This window comes from Anthonomus grandis, chromosome 8 (genome assembly GCF_022605725.1).
Source record: "Anthonomus grandis grandis chromosome 8, icAntGran1.3, whole genome shotgun sequence".
NCBI lineage: Eukaryota > Metazoa > Arthropoda > Insecta > Coleoptera > Curculionidae > Anthonomus > Anthonomus grandis.
In genome coordinates, this window is record NC_065553.1 from 28,911,249 (window position 1) to 28,932,524 (window position 21,276).

General features: G+C 33.9%; 1 protein-coding gene across 2 annotated transcripts; it reads right to left on the reverse strand.

Annotated features, from left to right (window-relative positions):
• Positions 1-1,999: 1,999 nt before the first annotated feature.
• On the reverse strand, positions 2,000-20,085 carry LOC126739997 (epimerase family protein SDR39U1). 2 transcript variants are annotated; one of them, XM_050445845.1, is made up of 6 exons: positions 19,989-20,085; positions 16,386-16,550; positions 14,553-14,696; positions 14,327-14,497; positions 2,368-2,573; positions 2,000-2,314 (listed from the first exon to the last, which is right to left on the reverse strand). In XM_050445845.1, exons 2-6 carry the CDS (start codon positions 16,468-16,470, stop codon positions 2,117-2,119), a joined length of 804 nt encoding a protein of 267 aa, XP_050301802.1. In that variant the 5' UTR covers positions 16,471-16,550; positions 19,989-20,085; the 3' UTR covers positions 2,000-2,116. The 2 variants fall into 2 exon arrangements, with proteins under 2 accessions (XP_050301802.1, XP_050301801.1); XM_050445844.1 differs by lacking the exon at positions 19,989-20,085 and adding an exon at positions 19,821-19,982.
• Between the last annotated feature and the right edge of the window lie 1,191 nt (positions 20,086-21,276).

The following is a 21,276-nucleotide window of genomic DNA, read 5'->3' on the forward strand; positions in this document are numbered from 1 at the left end:
CGTATAAGCAGGGCCAATTTCCAACAAGCTGGAAAACTGCTCGAGTGCAAGCTGTACCCAAAAAGGGTAAGAAGACGATGCCCTCCAATTACCGCCCGATTGCACTAGTTTCAGTAATATCGACGATTATGGAGAAAGCAGTCAACCAACAACTGTTAAGATATCTGGAATCATCTGGACTAATCAGCGATCATCAATACGGCTTCCGAAAGCTTAGATCCACCGGCGATCTTCTGGCCTACGTCACACACTTGTGGGCGGAGGCCATGGAGAAGCACGGCGAGTCCCGCTCAGTCGCTCTTGACATTTCCAAGGCATTTGACAGAGTGTGGCATGAGGGACTACTAACCAAGCTCTCCTCAATCGGCATACAAAACTCATTATTGAATTGGATCAAAAGTTTTCTTGAACAACGGTCAATCCAAGTAGCCGTCGATGGTTACCTCTCCGACAAATTTAACATTAACGCTGGAGTCCCTCAAGGATGCATTCTATTCCCCACCCTTTTCTTGGTATATATCAACGATTTGCTAGGAATCACTGTCAATCCAATCTACAGCTTTGCGGACGATAGCACACTTATTTCCACATTTAAGTCCGCCAAACCAACGACAGCCGCAAGTTCTCAGAATCTTAGGCAGCAACAAGTAGCTTCAACCAACAACGATATTAGAGCAATCTTGGAGTGGGGCGATAACAATTTGGTCAATTTTAACGCTAAAAAAACGCAGGCTGCAGTATTTATGATAAAGACTAACCTTGGTGGCCCGGAGCTGGTTATGGCAGGGAAAACATTGCCAATGAAATCATCTTTACATCTTCTAGGAGTCGAGGTCACCAACAGTGTGTCCTGGCATGACCACGTTGCCGAGGTCGCCAGGGCGGCTTCCAAAAAACTCGGAGTGCTTTTCAAAACGAAAAAACTGTATACACCAGAACAGCTGCTGACTCTTTATAAGGCTCAAATACGCCCTTCCCTCGACTATTGCTCGCATGTCTGGAGCTCTGCACCCAAGCATAGTTTAAACCTGCTGGATTCTATACAGAAGAGAGCTATTCGTCTTATCGGCAAACCAGAACTGACAAAGAGTCTGGAGCACAGGAGAAAGGTGGCTGATCTCTGTTTATTCTACCGTTATTATCACGGTAAGTGCTCCTCTGAGCTGGCAGGCCTGATTCCACCCAGGGCTGTTCCGGCAAGAAGGACGCGTCTAGCAGTTGCGGCTCATCAACATCGAGTCCACCTGCCTACCCCAAGGACGTCAATGTATCGGGACTCATTCATCTGGAGAACATCTTCTTTGTGGAACGGGCTTCCACCTCACATATTTCCCGACGCATACAACCTACAGCGTTTTAAGATAAATGCCCTCAAATATCTTCGCGCAAGCACCACTCCAAGAGTGACATAGGACTTTCCTCTTGTGCTTGTGTTTACCGTAAAAAAAAAAAAAGCTGAGAATAAAAGTGGGTCCACATTGTAAAAATGTCTAGAGAGACTGACATCATCAGTGAAGATTAAGCTTCCACAATTTTTGAAGTAACATTTTAGCCCTCACCGTTATCGGCCCTACTAAGCCTAACGGATCAAAAATCTGAGACATTAAGGACAAAATTAAGCGTTTCGTAACATTTTTAGTTTCAACGGTTTTTAATCTCGTACTAAATTCTAGGTGATCGGAATCAGCTCGCGAAAATACGCCTAACGTTTTTCTAGTGCTATTATTTGTGATAAACGGAATTTTTCATCTCCATGATAGACATTCTTATCTTGGACACACTGTATATTTTCCTTAGATGAGGGAACAAAGCTATTATTTTGTCTGTTAATGTAATTATACATTTTCATGAGAATTTTTAATGGCGTTTACCAGTAAAAATACTAATTTTTTCTGTTTCCTAGTTGTATTCCTCCAAAATACCATAACAGACTCTTCAAAAAACATTATCAAGCTAAAATTCCCTCAATGAAGGACCTACTCAAAAATAAACTGGAACAATCAATAAAACCCATTTATTATACAATAATTTAAAATACAACAATCATATAATATCATAGTATCACAAACGATATCGCCAATACTTTCAATCAATAGAATATTCAGAAATCCCATTTTTACTTCTGCTTCACTATATTTTCACACGCCGCCTGTACAGTAGGATAATTAAACTTAAAACCGGCATCTTGGGTCCTCCGCGGAATAACAATTTGCCCTTCTGTTATCATTTTTGCCCTTTCCGAACCCAACATCAAGTTAAACACGAAAGTTGGTACTGGGATCAGGGCAGGTCTGTTCATTGCCTTAGCAAAAGCCTAAATCGGTAATACTATTGAGTTAAACAGCAGCAATAAGAACATTTACTTACATCTGAGAACTGTTTATTGGTACAAGGGGTTGGTGCTACTCCGTTTAATACTCCTTCTACTCTATCGTTTTCAATGGCGTAAATGATGAGATCCACCAAGTCTTGAATGTGGATCCATGGTAAGTATTGGGATCCGTCGCCAACTGGGCCTCCCAGTCCAAAGAAAAATGGCAGATATAGGTTTTTTATCATTCCACCATCTCTACCTGGAAAAAGATTTAGGTATATATGAATTAATGCATTATGCAAAGATTTATTTTTTTGAACATTATTTTAGGGAAATCTTTTATTGGATTTTCCATATAAAATATTAAAAACTCAATTATTTAATTGTTCTTTATAACGACAGATCTATAAATGTGTTAAATGGATTTGGGTATATCTGTGCCATAAATAAACGAAGCCACCGTAATATAGAAAGCCAGAAACATCATCCCACTCTCCAGCAGCTACGTCACGTCGAACGTCTATTGCCCGAACGACTTGACTTCCTCCGGCCGCATATTTATATCTATCACACGCTATTGCAAAGCGAGCGATGCCCGAACGCAGTTCTTATCTATCACATGTTTTGCAAACGCGCCTCTTTAACTAGCACATGCGATCGCCAAAAATGTTGTCTTTCCGATTAAATGCATCAATCGACGGTCATTAAAAAATATAATATTACGAATGCCTGCAATGTTCATTCGAAACAACAGAAACACATTATCTATAAAATAGCGACTGGGAACCAACCCCCTTCTAATTTGCCTAAACCCCTTCTACTAAAAAAATATGTAACTGATGTAGAACAGAGTGTACCTTCACCCATAAAAGAAAGCCGGAATGTAGAGCCCAGTAACGATTTTGTTGTTAATATTGGGCACCCAGGGGAACAAGATATTGAAAAAACTGAGGTCACAGAGCGTCACAAGCAACTACAAAAAAAATATTAACAGTTCGTCGTCTTTTCGAGTAGATTGCACACAGCCTTTAAACCCTGCTGTTCATCTTTAAATAGGAAAGTGGTACACACAACTAGAAAAGGTACTAAAATTTCTGTCCAACCCACAAGTGTAGCAAGGAGAAAGACCAAATTTACAGGAAGAAGACAATTTCAGTCTGGAAGAAAACCGAACAAATCAACCAATAACGAAAACCTAGCTCCTCATAGCCTTAAAAGTTGTGTCACGCAAAATCGAGCTCTAGGAGAAAAATAGCTAAATAATGTCAGGTTCTTATATTTGTATAATATACGAATAGTATGTAGGTTATTAAAAAAAATGCGAAAAAATTAAGAGGTAATTTTTTGTTCAAAATAAAGGGTAGTTTGTTGTATAAATGTTGTGTCAAAAGTCAACGTAATTAAAAGTAACTAACCTTTATTAATCCGATATCTCCCTAATGTTTATACAACAAATTACCCTTTATTTGAACAACGAATAACCCCCTTAAGTTTTTTTTACTTTTTTTGAGACAACCTGTATAAGTTTTACCGTTATTTTGCTGTTTGTATTCAGATGTTTCTAAATGTTTAAAAAGTTTTGTTGCTTTTTTATTATTTCATTTGATAGTTTCATGTACTATTCATGTCAAATAAAACTTGAAGAGATTATTGTCGTTATTATTTTGATATATAGTACTATAGGTGTACTTTTATACTGTGGTGCTATACAGGGTGTAAATAAATATGTACGAAAAAATTCAGGGTGTGAATCTTGGGTTAATTTTAAGAAAAAAACTTTACATGAACGTATGTCCTAGAAGTCCTAACTTTTGAGATACAGGGTGGATGCACAGAAAATGCATACCAAATTATACTATAATATCTACAGGGGTTTCACAAATATTATAAAAAAACATATGTTGTTCTTAAATATTTACCATCCTGTATCTCAAAAGTTAGGACTTTTAGGACATACATATGCGTTCATCTAAAATTGTTTTTTTTTTAATTTACCCAAGAATCACCCCCTGATTTTTTTCGCACTTATATTTATTTACACCCTGTATAATAGGATACAAAAATCGAGTTTGGAATAACAAATTTCCAATAATATGTCATCATTCATAATATTCATAAAAAAGGTGCCTCTTTTGATCTGGAGGTGAGAACACCTGGCTGCTGGCAAGGCTGCGGTCTACCTATATTAGAATCTTTCATGCAAGATTACTCGTCCTAAATGCAAAATTCAAAAATATGATATTAATAAATCTTAAAGCATTTTTCTATATCTAGGGCATAACATCGCCATTTTTTTGTTTTTGATTTTAACTTAAAAACCAGGCCCAAAAATAAAAATAAAACGTGCTGTTCTGCCTTTCATAAATTGGCAGTACTGGCAGTAAGACCACAACAGTTTTTATTTTCCTTGTTTACTATTTTCCTCGAAGAAATCCTGCATAAACACATTTTTTTTAATTGTTGTCCTATACTGACCCCTATCGGCAAGAACACAAAGCTAACGATAGATTGAATTATCAATCATTAATAAATATTGTGCACATACGATGCCATCGAGAGAGACACTGTGATATATTATATTCATACCTGTGATTGGACTGAACGTCGAGTTGAAGTCACGTAGTGGAGAGCGCTTGTCTTGTTTTCGCTAGGAAATTAAAATACAGTTTATTTAGCGATTACAGGTGATAGTTATGAAGGCGCGTTTGGCATAACATGTGATAGATAAGAAACTAAGTTCGGCTCTCGGGATGAGCGATAGCGTGTGATAGATATAAATATGCCGCCCGGCCCGGCATAAGGTTAGGTATGCGCTCGGTAGGAAGGCATTAGGAAGTATTAATAATAACTTTTAACGTCTTTAAATCTCTAATATCGGATAGATATGAAGAAAATTATTTAAAATGCTCATCTCAGAGAGCCGTCCTCACGAAGCTTGCTGTTGGAATTATTTTCGACAATTCAGATATCAATCCTGAAATAACATGTGACTATGGAATTCTTATGTCAGATCTTGTAAAAAATGCGGTATTTAAGTTTTCAAACATTTTATTAAATAATTACCGAAAAGTTCAAAATAATACAATCCATGCCGCCAAACTAAAAAAAAATATAGAGAGAAAAGAAAAACAAAATGTGTCCAAATCAAAAGATGAAAACCAAAAACCAAAACCAAAGACCAGAAAATATAAAAAACTTTCCAGTTCATAAAATTAATTTATTAAATTTTTTATTCTGTTCTGAGTTTTATTTCTGTTGGTGCTTTATTAAATTTGTGTTAAATCAACTTATTATTATATTCAATCAATTATTATTATTATAGTTATTATTTCATTATAATTATATTTATTTTTTTTAAGAGTTTTGTATTTATGTTTTAATTTATTATAAATATATATATTTCGGGAGGTATTAAAAGCTTGTATGGGTTATTTGCCTTATATTTATACCTTGTTAAAGAATGAAATGTTTTTTTATGATATTTTTGTTTTAATAAAAAAATATAATTTTATGTATTTTGTACTACTACCAGCACACTATAAATTTTAAACAATTATTTAGTATTTTATTAAAATTGTTTTAAACAATATTACATTATATTATATTTATTATTTTCCTAAGAGTTTTGTATTTATGTTTCATTTTATTCTATTCTATATATGCGCATAGATATAATATACTTTGGTAGCTATTAAAAACTTGTATGGATTATATTTGTCTTATATTTATAGCTTGTTGAAGTATTTTAGATTTTTTTTATGTTGTTTTGTTTTAATAAAAAATATTATTTTGTTTCTTTTGTACTACTACCAACTATCTATCAATTTTATTAAATAATTATTTAGTATTTTATTAAATTTCGTTTTAAACCATCTTACAGTGGCTATATTTATAATTTTTTTAAGAGTTTTGTATTTGTTTTAATTAATATTTATAAATATATATATATATATATGTTTCGGTAGTTATTAAAAACTATTGTATTATATAGGCCTTATTTGCCTTATACTTATAACTCATGAAAAAATTTGTTGATTTTTATATCATTTTTGTTTTAATAAAGAATATGTTTTTATTATTTGTACTTCTTTCTACTAACACACTATTAATTTTATTAAACAATATTATCATTTAAACGATACACACTGATAATATTATGATTTTAACAGCGGTAGTATTGAATAAATACGGCTATAACATACGAACGACACGGGATACTCAGACGTTCGACGTGACGTCACGACTCGAGGGTTCTGGCTTTCTATATTACGGTGGCTTCGTAAATAAACCTACTCGAGCACAAACAAAATGGCCAACAACCTTATATTAAGAGTAAAGAAAGAACATTAAAACCATGGATAACACAGGGACTTTTGACTTCTATTAGGCAACGCGATAAACTAAAGAAAATAAGCACAATTCAAAATACAAAGGAAGGCTTAGTAACCTAATAAAACTAAGAAGAAATAATTATTATTCTGGGATAATTGAATTATCAAGACAAAACATTGGTTACGGGCCATACAGGTATGTCCTCTCCTTCTGATGGGCAGTGACTGCATGGCTTCAGTGACTATGGACTGCGAAGGATTCGCGACGCACATTGCAGGTAGAGAGGAGTGGCAGCATTCCAACAGACCTGCATTGCTAAATAAATAGACCATCTGGTACACAGATTGCTCCAGAATGAATAACAGAGCTAGATCAGGGCTTTGTGGTGGGATCCCACATACCGAAGGGCATACTCGCTGGGGGAGCACGCCACTGTCTTCCAGGCCGAAGTATTCGCTGTATTAAAATGCGGACCGAAAATCCTAAGCTGCGGACACCGCAATACAGTCGTATCAATATGCTCGGACAGCAGAGCTGCCATTAAGGCTATCACGGCCGCAAAGGTAAGCTCCAAGCTTGTACTAGAGTGCATAAAAGTCCTGAAAAAACTGGTGCAGGTTGGCTGCAGAGTTCAGCTCGTCTGGATACCTGGCCATGCAGGTAATGAGGAAGCGGACTCTCTTGCCAGACTGGGATCCGCGACTGTGCCGATGGGGCGGGAACCCATAGTTGGTATCGCCAAATGCGTTACGGTCGCGTCAATGAAGGGTCTGTTGGACAGGTGGACCCACCGAAGATGGACTGAGTCCTCTGGTATGAGACAGGCCAAAGCGCACATAGGTGGACCCTTTGCCTGTCTCACCAAAAATCTACTACGCCTAAAAAGATGCGAAATTCGGCTAGTGACAGGTCTTTTAACCGGTCACTGGCACTTAAGAAGCCATCTCCATACTATCGGTATTGCGGACAACCCGGAATGCCGATGGTGCTGTGAGGAGGATGAAACCGTTGACCATGTAGTCGGGGAGTGCCCAGCACACACGCGCGCCAGGTTCAAATACTTGGGTAACACTTTCAGTGTACCGAGTTACTTTAAGTCCTTCAGACCAGAGAGCCTTATCGGTTTCTCTAAGGCCTTTGGGCTCTGGTAACCCCCGGTGGGGCATGACAGGTCCATCAGGAGACCTATATGCACAACTGCCTTGGCAGCCCACTGTTTCGACAAAGACAAAACGTTAGACAAACATGGAAAATTATAAAAGAGGCAATAAATGAAAAGGAAAAAACCTTCAGCACAGCTACAAGGTGATTGATAACGAGGGCAGAACTATAGATAATGATAGAGAGGTATAAAAGAAATAAATAATACAAAACAAATTAAATTTAAAACAGACAAAAACATTATGGAAAAATCTATGTACCTAAAACCTATCAACAAAAATGAACTTATACTTCAGATAAAATCGCTAAAAAATAGGGCAGCTCCGGGTAAAGATGGTATATCTGTTAAAATCATAAAAAATTATCACATCTATATCATCGAGCCATTTTTACATTTAATAAATTTAATATTAAAATGTGATTATTTTCCACAAATTTTTAAACATGGCATTATTACTACTATACATAAGTCAGGAACCAAAGAGCCTTAAATAACTATCGACCTATAGTACTAACTAGCAACCTCTCAAAAGTGATAGAAAAGTGCATTAAACTTAGGCTGAATGAATATCTAAATGTAAATAAAATAATATCAGAGCAACAATTTGGGTTTAAACAGAACTTCTGTTGCCTGTTTAACAAATTATATAAACCAAAATTTTGTTCAGGGGAGTAAATGTATTGGAGCTTTTCTTGATCTAGGGAAAGCGTTTGACACTGTGACATACCATATTCTTCTTGACAAATTAGGGAAAATTGGTGTACGTGGAATGGTACTGAAACTTTTTCAGTCTTACCTAGAAAATAGAACTCAAAGAGTTAAAATCAACAAGTCAATGAGCACATACAAGTCGGTCGAATATGGTGTGCCACAGGGGACGGTGCTTGGCCCTGTACTATTTACAATTTATGTAAATGGGTTATTTGGGATAATTAAGGAGGAGCAGAGACAGTTAGTATGTTTTGCTGATGACACAGCACTGATTGTATTGATTGTAACAGGCAAGACTTGGCTTGAAGCAAAAATTAAAGCTGAAACTGCACTTAAACATATAAAAGCCTGGTTTGATCAGCATTGTTTAACACTCAATGCCAGAAACTCAGTTTCCCTAAACTTTTCAGTTGGTAAGACTAATTCATCCCAATTCACAAAGTTAAAAGTTCATCAGTATGAATGCCAAGATATTGCTCAGTGTCAATGCCAACTTGAAATTATTTCTGTTGATGAATACAAGTACCTTGGAGTGATACTGGACTCTAACCTAAAATTTGCTGTGTTACTGCACGTTGCATTAATAATTTTTGAGCGTTATTTTCGTGATTCGAGTGTTTTTTCACTATGGCTGTTTATACCCCTTCCGAAAGAGTTCAAGATCCGAAGAGCTCACAAAACGTCAAGAACCACCTGTTGAAGTGGTCCAGGATATAGAAAGGCGGGAAGAAATGGTTTGCAGTACCCTAGAACTTGATTCGACACGGTCCACTAGAAGTGTTGGAGAGGAACTGGGAATGAGCAATAAAACTGTTGCTCGTATCTGGAAAAAATGTGGGTACAAATGTTTCAAGTACTCAAAAACTCAGGAAATATTTTCTGAAGACCAGTGGCGAAGAATGGAATTTTGTGAAACCAAGATGGAAAAGGCAAATGAAAACGAATTTTTTTTTTAAATATTTTGTTTTCTGATGAATCTTCTTTTCCATTACATGGCAAACACAATCCTTCCATTGTTCGTTATTGGTGTCAGGAAAACGAGCACAGAAGTTTTCAGTTTCGTACCCAGTATGCTCAGAAATTGAATGTTTGGGCAAGTATTTTGGGCGACAATGTTATAGGGCCATTTTTTATTGATGGCACTTTAAACGCCCAAAAGTACCTTGAGTTGCAAAACCAAGTTCTTCCTGCCATTCAAATCCTACCTGATGTAGACCTGGGATCAGTTCATTTTCAGCAAGATGGCTGTCCTGCTATAACGCGGCTAGGGTAAGAGAATTTTTAACAAATACTTTTCCTAACCGCCTTATTAGTGGGACTGGCGATATTACATGGCCTCCTAGATCTCCAGATTTGTCTCCAAATGACTTTTATCTGTGGGGTTACCTTAAGCAGACCATTTACAAGCATGAATTTAGTAGGCCAATAAATTTAGAGGAGTTGCGAAATAAAATTGTCGAAGGTGCCAATTCCATTTTACCTGAAACTCTTTTGGAAGTGCGAAATAGCTTTTACGATAGGTTAAGTTTTTGTTTAGCGAAAGAAGGCGATTTATTTGAGCCTTTTATTTAAAAAATGATATGTTGTTAAATTTGTTTATTAGAGTTTTACTTCTGATTTTTTATTATATTTTTATCAGAGTTGATATTTTATTTTTTATTAGAATAACGCTTTAATTTTCATTATGCAAAACACAGCATATTAAACATTTTAAGATTACAATTCTATGCGGGTTTTACACATTGTCATGTCTGTAAAACCCGCATTAGAATAAATATTTTAAAAATGCCTGGATTTTCGCGTAATATTTTGGGACATTTTGTCGCCAAACGACGCAGCTCCCACGAAAGTCAGATCTTTACTAATCCCGTCCTCGGGCCGGCCGGGGCGGTGCTCTGTCGCAGCACCGAACATAAACTAGAATAGAAGGATCACTCTAAGCGCCGCCCAAAATGTTGCCTTTCTCACTCGCTTTCTGATGCTACTCTTTTTTGCTGCCCGGTGGCGAATTTAGGTCTCATTCGGCCCGTCGATGTTTATTCGTGTCCGCGTACAGGCTTTCTTATCGCATAAAACTTTTGGTGGTTAGTATACAGGGGCGTCTTCAATATTAGAACTATAATAGCGGTGTGCAGAAATTTTCGACTTTAAAAATTACATAATTTACTGCTGTGATTAATGCATATTATTTAGTTTATGATTAAATAATAGAGTACTGTTGGATAAAAATAAATATTTTTTTCATTGCTTCTTAAAACTCGAGCTATGAAATATTAAATATATGGTGTCATATATTTTATTATGACACCATAACTCTTCTATATTTAGAGTGTCGGCCGCCTTTTTTTATTGGAAAGACTATACGACTCAATACAGTGAATAGTAAAAACAATACGAGCTTAGAACATTGAAAGGCCTTTCAATGTTCTAAGCATACGAGGTCTCAACTCAGAGCTAATCACAATTCTTTTGTTGGTACAGGCTGAAATAACACAAAACACTGTGTTCAAGATAAGAATTAACATCATGGGAATCTCTGTAATGGCCAATAATAACAGGTTATATAAATGGAGGAAAGTCTATACAATTTTTTAAAATAAAAATAGATGAGTTCACAGAAAAAAATACACGCTTTTCTTCAGTATTTCTGAAATATCTCGGAAAATTAAGATCCTACAAAAAAATCTAATAAACAAAAGTTGGTTTGAAAATAAAAGATTGGCTTTTGTTTGATTTATCTAGGTGCTATAGGCGCCGAGATACAACTGTGTGAACATAACCCCTTTTTTTAGATAACAAAATATAATGACGTAAAATAATAACTTGAAATAATTTTAAAAAATCACGTTTTTTAGACAAATATCTAGCACGTTTTTTCAAGTATGTACTATCAAAAACTTTAAAAATAAACTTGATTGTAAGTCATTAGAATAAAAATTAAAAAAGTTAGGAATAAAACAAAAATAATTGCAGTTTTTAAAAAAATTTTCATAAAAAATTATGTATTTATTTCAAAAATTAAAGCGTAGCCTTCTACAATGGACTTATATATAGGTACCAATAAATATGTTCAAAAAGTATCAGCGATTTAGAGTACATATTTTTTTTAAATCGTGATTTTAATCTAAAAAAATGCAAAATTTTTGGTAATATTCTGTTATTAGTGGTGGTTTTTAATAGTGAAAGCTATCCGATTTATTATTAGTTGCATTGCAATCATCTGAAAGATATAAATTTTAGCCACTTATACAGTCTAACCATACTTAAAACTGCATTTTTTTCGTCATTAAGGGTGATTTTTAAGGGTTTAAGTTTCAAAATATTGATGTGTACTATAGTCCCCAATGTAAAACTATATTTATTTTGCATATTTATATGAATTCTAGGTTGTAAAACACCTATTTTCGTTTTATTTTAATTTTAGTGGTTTGTTCTTTCATCCCCTATTTTAAAAGCAAATATTTAGGCATTTAATAAGATTTTTTTTCAATTTTGTGAGTTTGTTGGTTCATCTATTTTAAAAGCAAATAATTTAATTAGTTTAATTTAATTAGTAAAGGCATTTAATAAGTTTTTTTTATTTAACTGCCTTTTTATATTTCACTGGTCTGGTCACACTGTTTCACTTTTTCTGTCAGTTGAGAAAAGAGCGTGAAAGGAACGTAAAGCTAGGATTCGATTGTGTACATTCTAATAAACTTAATTTTAAAGCTATCTACCAAGTGTTTTTCTTACAGTTATTTGTTCAAAAGAGATACTTAATAATATTCTTTCAATTTCATTTTAACAATAATACAAAGTGCCTTTAATTTCAAAAAATTCCATATATTACACGCCGCCTGCCGCGATGTACGAAAATATTCCTTATTAAAAATGTTTCAAACACCCCCTGTATCGTAAAGGATTGCCGCCGAAACTCAATAATGATTTACGACCGCGTAAAAAAAGTCGGCACTGTTTAGAAGTCCCTACTTCAAACGGCCGCAAGAGAGTGAACCTACTGTCTTGTTCTTTATACTGTGGTCGCAGGCACTCGTACACGCGCGACGTTGCAAAATTTCGCCTCTATGCGGTTTCCTATAAGTAACGAACGAAAACACGATCTGTATTTATTATAAATAATATAGGTTTAAATAGGGGGAGGCTTCTGTAGCGGTGTCTTGTGACTTGACCAAAGCTTATGATTCTGCGAGTTATGAGATACTACCTCGGAAGCTTGAAATATATGGTTAGAGATGTGTCATTGAATTGGTTCAGATTATACCTTTCTGAAAGAGTTCAGAGTGTTTCCTATGCAGCTTGCTATTCAGCGTGAATATCAATTGTGGGGTTCCATAGAGGACAGTCCTGAGACCACTATTGTTCCTTTTATATGTCAATGATATCTGTTCAGTAGAAATCAGTGGTCATTTCACTCTATTGATGATATCATGTATCTTGTGGCATCCTTCCGATTGTCTTGTGTTGCAGAATATTCTCAATAATGATTTGCAAAAAGTAAATATTTGGTTCGATAACAATTTACTAACATTTAATATAACAAAACTAAGATTCTTACTTTTAAATGTAATCTTGCAGATGTTGTTCTTGATATGACTAAGTTAAACAATCCAGGCGGTTTAAAATTTGTAGGTATTATAATGGACAAAAATAAAGGACAAATGCCTTGTCGTGAAGAATATCTTCCGGTTGTTTTGCCTTACAAGCTATTTCTGGGGATTTGGATCAGAGTGCAATGAGATTGGAATACTTTGCTCTGATTTAAAGTAACCTAAGATATGACCCATTCCCTTTTGGAGTAGTGACAGTGGTTACCTATTTCAAACTTTCTTTATTTTACAGAAAATAGCAATTCGAATCATGTACAATATGGGATTCAAGGATTCCTGCAAGCCTATCTTTTTGAGAAATAAAATTATGACAAGGTAGTGTCATAATTTTATTTATTTAGTTTTATAGGCATTTGATTGTGCAAGGAGAACTTCTTACTTGACAGTCACAAAATATTCTTCTACCGATACCCACTAATAATCAATTAAAGAGGTCATTTATTTATGAGGCAAAGAAAATGTACAATCGCTTACCGCTTAACTTGTGAAACTTTGAAGACTTAAAAAAATTCCAATGTAAATGTAAGAAACTTCTAGTAAGCAAAGCATATTATAATGTGGAGGAATATTTTGGTGGTCAACTTACATCAATGTATTGCTGTATTATCTGGTATAAAGTTTAAGTTAAAAATAGTCACAATGCTACGTTTTTATATTTGAATAGTTACATACTTGTATTTTATCAGATTTAACCTTTACATTTTTTTTGTTTTTGTGTTCTAAATTTGATTTAGTTATTTAGACTTATTTTTAATTAAATTATTTACGTGGATTTAATTTTAATTACAGCCCTGTCAATGATATTTGTTTGATCTTCTGATAATAAAGCATGCTTTGGGTTTGGGGACATTTTAAAGAAAGTCTTTCAAATGACTGCACCTGATAGAGACAGATTTCTCAACAACACAAAAAAATATGGAAATTACAATACGAAGGGTACAAATAAATAAAGTGTTTCAGTTTCTATTCTAGTTTTTTAGTACGCGTTTTTGATTTTCCCCCTTCTTAAACTTATTTTATTAAATAAAAAGAGCAGAGCCCTAAAAATTAATTGAAAATAATTCAAAACTTTGGCAAGAAACAAATAGTTTTCTTCAGCCAGCATTTGACCAATTTACCCACAAAACAACAGATCTAAAATTAATATCAAATGGTTGCACTGTAATATATTGAAGTGAACTGGATACTTCTGCTTACCCAAAACAACACCACTTCTAATAGTAACCAACCTGCATTCATTTTTTGCTGGTGGGTCTAATTTTGCCGCTTTTTCCCACTCTAATACTAATTTTGAAAAAAAATCAAATGGCTCCAAGTTGTTGCATTCGGTGTATTCCTTTTTTGGGTCTGGTTTATAAGCACCTACACCTAATAAAAATGTAAATAGAACGCAAATGTTGAGTAGCATATTTCAGAGTTTTACCTGACATAGTGACATACGCTTTAGGTTTAACTAGGGAATTGTTAATGGCCTTTGCTAATGCTGCTGTGGTATTTATTCTCGAGTTAAAAACGTTTTGTTTGAAGCCTGCTGTCCATCTTTGTTTGAAATCCATAACGTTTTGTCCTAAAATGGAAAAGAAATAAAAAATGATAGATTTATGGCTGTTGTCTTATTTTCTGGTTTGTACAAATATTGAATGTATAATTTAATACAAAGGTTGAAACTTTGTTGTTCTGTAATTTTAGTTTTTCCCTTAAAAAATATGTGGTCAAGACAAGAGCCAGGTCGAGCAACACCTTTGTACATATTGGATAGGTATGTATAGGTAATAAAACATACCTATATTATTACCTATAGCTAAAAATCTCTTTGAATGCACTGTAATCCATCTTGTTTTCGACCAATTGAAATATTTGTATGCAAATTGAAGTCGGGCTGCTCGATTCTTCATCGAAATAAAGGTTTTCTTGCCTTGTCTTTTAAGTGTCTTTGAACTGTATGTACAGGGTGGCCGTTTTATTAGGGGCCTATACCTTTTCTCAGAATCTACAGGGTGTGCAAAAAAATTTCTTACAGAAGTGTTTTCGTTTTAAGCGAATTAAAAAAAGAATAGCTATTCATCGATATATACAGGGTGTCCCAAAAGTATGGACACACCCAAAAATCTTGGGAAATATGGGCGCTAGAAAAAATCATTAAATACAAAAGTTTTGGGGAATCAATCGGTGCATCTGATGGTGACCTTGAGCTTGACCTTCAAGGTTATTTGAAGGTCAAAGCGATTTTTTTAAATGGGAACCCCTATTTTTGACACCGGATTTTGAAAGAGCAGAAAATTTTACGTCCGGGTATGTATTGAGGTATGAGGTTGAAGTAATCCCGAGAGGTGAAATAATGACTTCTTAAAAATCTCGCGAGTTCAGTGGTAAAAGAAAATGACCTTCAAATGACCTTGAAAATGAGGTTCAACGTCAAATCCAAGGTCACCGTTGGGTTCCTTGTTAAGACTTACCTAGGGTATGACCTTTATTTGTTTTCTTTAGCCAGATTGCCGTACAATTTTTTTGGTCCAGTATGAGCGGTCAAATTCAAAGTTTAAAAAATAAAAATAAGTAATACTTTATTTTAGAATAGATTTCTTATTAAATTTTTTGGCCGTTTAGTTTAATGTTTGTCTTTGATCAGTAAAATGGCTATTCAGTGTTGCATAGCTTAAAAGAGATTCTAAAACATATTTATTTTTAAGGCGTGACAATCGAAAATCCGATCCAAGAGTAGGAGTTTGGTGACTTTCACTAAAGTGCCAATATCTCGAAAACCATCGATTTTTTACTAAGGTCATTTTATGTTTTTCTGGGTGCTTATGAGTTGCTCCATCAGCCCCTTCAGTATTATCGTTGACTTTTCGGATACCCTGTATACAATATATACTAGGGACTTCATAAATGTTTCTCTACTTTTGCTCAGTACTAAAAGTTAAAGTCAGAAATTTTTTAGTTTTGATGCCATTCACTTAATATTCTAATATCACAGTAGTTCACACAATTGCACGTTGCACTGCGCATTGTATGATATGCAACACTGTATGATATGGTCACCCTAGTATAAATTAATATGATTATTATTAAGACAATATTGCTTTGTAGAATACAAAAAAAAATCAGTATAAACAGTATAACAGTATATAGTAAAATATACTTTTTGCAATCCAGTTTACACTTTGAACTTCTATGTTCTATGACCCCATTCCACTTTAGGTTTTAGTAGGTTATGCATCATTTTTCAAATGTTATCAACAAATAAATTTATTACCAGCTAAATTGACAACAGCAGTAGTGTCTTTAGGTAGTCCTTTGGCATTAAGTTCGTTCCAAGACATGTTGTGAGGCCCAGGCATTCTTGACACAATCTTAACCCCATATTTTTTGTTTTTCAGACTGTTTGTGAGATGTTTGCCGACAAACCCGGTTCCACCACCTGAAAAGTAAGACAAATGTGTGAAGAGCTGCTAGAGAACTACAGTCTTACCCTAGAACTTGTTGTTAATAAGGAGACTGTTAAATTCAAAGGTTTTAGGGCCTTGTTTCACTTTCATATGGGGTTTAAAATTGCGCTCAATGAATTTTGTGTCATATTACCCAAAGAAACCCCATTAATTGTTTGGGCAAATATTGGTTTACTCACAATGATAATATTGTTATTGTTAATCTACACAATTATTAACTAGTGAATCATTTTTCAAGATTAATATTACGAAAAGGAGGCACAGTGATTGTTCGAGATAATGCCAGAATATTCACATTGAAATTACAGTTACTAAAAACAGTCACATCATTTACTTGTATGTGCTTATACAGGACCCCTCACTAGAAATTTGATTTGCTTATGTCAAAACTAAGCAGAGTTGAGTTGGGTAGAAGGAAGCAGGGTACTACATATCTTGGTTAAGCCAAATAAATTTCTCATTGTTGTAGCAGATTTTAATGTTCATTTTGAGCTAAATGATATTAATTCATAGGATTTGATTTTTTTTCAGATATAGTTTCTGTCCACATATAACAGGGATAACAAGGTCTTCAGCCAAATCTAAATTTGCTAATACCTGAATCAAGCAAATACTAACTGGTTCCTTAGCATTTTCATGCATGAGGACTGGTAGAGTGTATTTCAAGCATATTTAAATGATAAATATGATACTTTTTATGATTTTTCAATATTACTTTCCAATTTCCTTTGGATACATGTAGGATGGGTAGGAAAAAAACATGGATTAATCTTGAAATAAGAAATTATTCAAGTACAATCAGGGTGTCCCAAAAGTCAACGATAAGCCGAAAAAGGGCAATAGACCAGGTGCTCAGGAATTCAACAAAAATATCGGACATATAAGCTATCGGTGTACATTTGACTATGTACTAATAAAAATAAAAATACAGACCTAGTGAAGCAATAATCTAGCAAGTATCTTACCATTTTGAAATCTAGATTAGATACGCCAACTTTTGAAATCACTTGCCAAGCAGTCAAGTAATTTTCTTTTCCAGGACAGTTAGTTAAATTTCGGAAATGATGGTCAAAAGAGACAATTTTCAACACAAGTTGCGCAAAAATCTGATAATTTCTTAAAAATGTAAACAGTATTTGAATTTAGTTTTGTAATTTATCGGAAGGCTATTTAGGGTTACATTAAAAAAAATTGTTAAGAAATTCGAAAATTTGTAGCCACAGTACTAAAATGGTCAACAGGGGCTGTCAATTTTTTTCGGTTTTTCTATGAATGCCTATAATTTTAAAAGTGCTCAAGATAGATTTTTTTTAGTATTTTTTTTGAATCCCTGGTCTATTGCCCTTTATCGGCTTATCATTGACTTTTGGGACACCCTGTAGATCTAGGTATACATAAACTATCAATTCTCCAAAAATCCCACTGAACTTAGGCATTACAAAAATGAACAAAGGGAATACAAAAGAAGCACCTTTCCAGTTATTAGCAGGGTGTAAATGGATATAAAATTTCCTCTGCAATTAATAAGTCAAAAATGTTGTAAAACATCTTAAACCAGGAAACAAAATAAATAAAAAAGGGATTTTAGTGAATCTCATTGTTTAAAATGTTTAGATAATGGAAAAAGCCATATTCTAGAAGATCCAAAAAAGTGGCCTTGTTTTTAACACAAATCACAAATATAGGTACCTAATAGTACAAGTTTTTGAAATAATGATGAGTTTACCAAATAAGTTTCTTCTAGAATGGATAAGGTCACAACTTACATTCTAAAAAGATCCGCTCAGTACATATGCCATATTATTGCTAAAATTATTATTTTTTCCTAGTAAACTAAAATTAGCAAAAATAATACCAATCGATAAGCAAGGTCCTAAAATACCAGCAGACAACTAGATCAGCAGCCTTACTATGCTCTGTATCAAAGGTTTTTCAGAGATCCATATATGTAAGATTATTGCTAAAAGCTATATTCAACATTATGACCTAGTGAATGAAAATCAATTTGGATACATGCCAAAATTCTCAACAGAACCAGCTATATTTAAATCATTAAAATTTATATGCAATATTATAAATAGGGGTAACAAAACAGCAGGTTTTGATCTTGCAAAAGCCTTCAATACAATGGATCACCAATTGCTACTCAAAAGGTTGGAAACTTACAGGAGGAAATGTCTCCACTCTTTGTGCATCATTTCTATCAGAAAGATAATTTTTTGTAAGGATTTATAAAGGAGCATCTAAATATGCTTCAGACAGAAGGAGTATAACTCAGGGAATCCCTCAAGGATCAATCATAGTCCCTCTCTTCTTTTAGCTACATGTATACTTCTATCAGGATCAGTGAGGACCACAGATTGATCATGGCTCACTAGCAACAATAGCCTAAAATTTAATCTGGAAAAAACTGGTTCAATGATTCATTGTATACAAAATTAAATAATTGCTTCATTTCTCCATCTGGGAGAGTAAGATAGTGAACATCTTTTAAAGTTTATTGTTTTGCCCATATACAGAGCATGATTAGTTATAGGATATTTTGGGTTTCATCTAAGCAAATTATCCATGCAATGCTAAATTTTCCACCAAAAACATTTTGCAGAACACTTTTTTTGTTTACAAAGAAAGCAAACTTTGCCCAAGTTGGGAATGCAACTTTAAGCAAGTTGTGTTTGCTTACTGTGTCTGCCTTGTTTCTGTGCTGCCTACTTTTTAAATTTGGTTATGTTTATCAAAAAGATATGCAACATTTTAAATACAAATAGTGACTTTAATGTAAATTTAAACATGATCATTAGAAATAGAAATGAGGTTTGGATCGGAAGGCATAATACTTCCGTTTTTCAAAAAGGGCCTACTATAATGTAATTAAAGTAGTATGTAGTCTTCCTAGGGACATATAAGCTATCAACAGCAATGAGAAAATTAGGAATGCTGTTAATGTTTTTTTTCTTGAATAAATGCATGTATACTTTTAATTTTTGTGATTAGTCTATTATGTTATAGCTTTTTGCATAATCTGTTTACATGACATTATTTATATATTTATGTTATAGGCATATATTACTGCAATATTGATTTTTTAATTGTAAAACTGTTACATTTAATTTTTATTTTTTGATTCGATGTTTTCTAAGGGTGCTTTAAACACAATTTGACGTTCCTTGTGTTTGTATGACCTGAATGGGTTAGTAATAAGGAATATTTCCATTTCTATCTTTTAGATAGTACCTACTTACCGACCAAAACTGTTCCGGACATTATTCAAATATAAGTCAGTTTTGCATTAAACACTCAATTTGACATATTCTTAATTCTATAATTAACTTTATATAGCAGTCAAATAAATACACAGATGAACAAGATTTTATTTTTATCAAAGTCTATTCCAGTTCAAATATACCTACTTTGTTTTTATTTTTTTTCCATTGACGTGTTGACGCCGGTGACGGTCACCAGCTGATCAGCCACAAAACCCCAAATAGAGAGAAATGTGGGTCTTGTTAATGGGAAGAAAATTTGGCCCTCTATTAAAGGTGCAGTGCAATAATTCGAACTAATTTTGACATTCGTAATCCATACTCTATTGGTAACCCATTTAACCAACCAGATTTGAAAGAAAGCGTGATCAAATCCGGCGCCAAATTTGAATTTGATTAAGCGCAGGAAATTCAAATTATAAGATGGGTCCAACTTGAGAACGGACTTCACTCGATTAAAACAGGTTTTCATCAATATTAAAACTTTGGAGCAAATTTCCTTTTTAAATTTTTTAGGTTACAAAAAATATAACTCGAATTTCAAATTCAAATGCTTTATTTGCCCATATGTAAAATTATGAAATACAGTTATAAATCTAATTAAAATGTTGACAAAACGGATTAATTCTCGATTATAAAAACCGTTAATCTGTTGGTACAGACAAAATAACCCTTAAAAATAATTAATTTATATCAAATAAATCAAAAAGAAACAAACAATAATAATAATACTAATATAGAAAATTAACCCAGAACGGGAGAGCGGCAGATGCGGCAGCGGATAAAAGAACCAAGGAGGGTTATATATGTTATTACGCTCAATATTTAAGACCCTAAAAAAAAAGCAAAAATGCAAAATGTCGATGTCGATGTCCACAAGGGGTAAAGACAATTTTCAACTAATGACAATTAATAATGTTTTTTTTTATTTGTATCTGATGTTAATTAACCTATTCTTTGCTCAACTAGCAACTGTGATTACATTTTTTTAGAAAATATGTTTAGAGATGCTTGTTTAATGCTGGATGGAATACTATTCCACATTTTAACCCCCGCAAATTTAAAAGAGCGCTGAAATGATGCGGTTCTATGGCGTGGCACAACAAAAATACCATTGTTTCGCGTCATGTGTTCATGCTCAAAATCCAAAAATTCATCTCGTTAGTTAGTAAGTTAGCCGGTTGGCCTTCCTTTATAATCCGATAAAGTTAAACATATATGATGCTTTCGTCTGTTTGTCATATTTAATAAATTTTTGTCATTAAGATATGGCGTTATATAGGCCAATCGCATACAGGAATTTTGAATTTTTTGAATTGCGTTTTTGGTACTTGCACGTAAAGAGCCACCATATAACACATCATCGTCATACAGGAATTTTGAATTTTTTGAATTGCGTTTTTGGTACTTGAACGTAAAGAGCCACCATACAGGG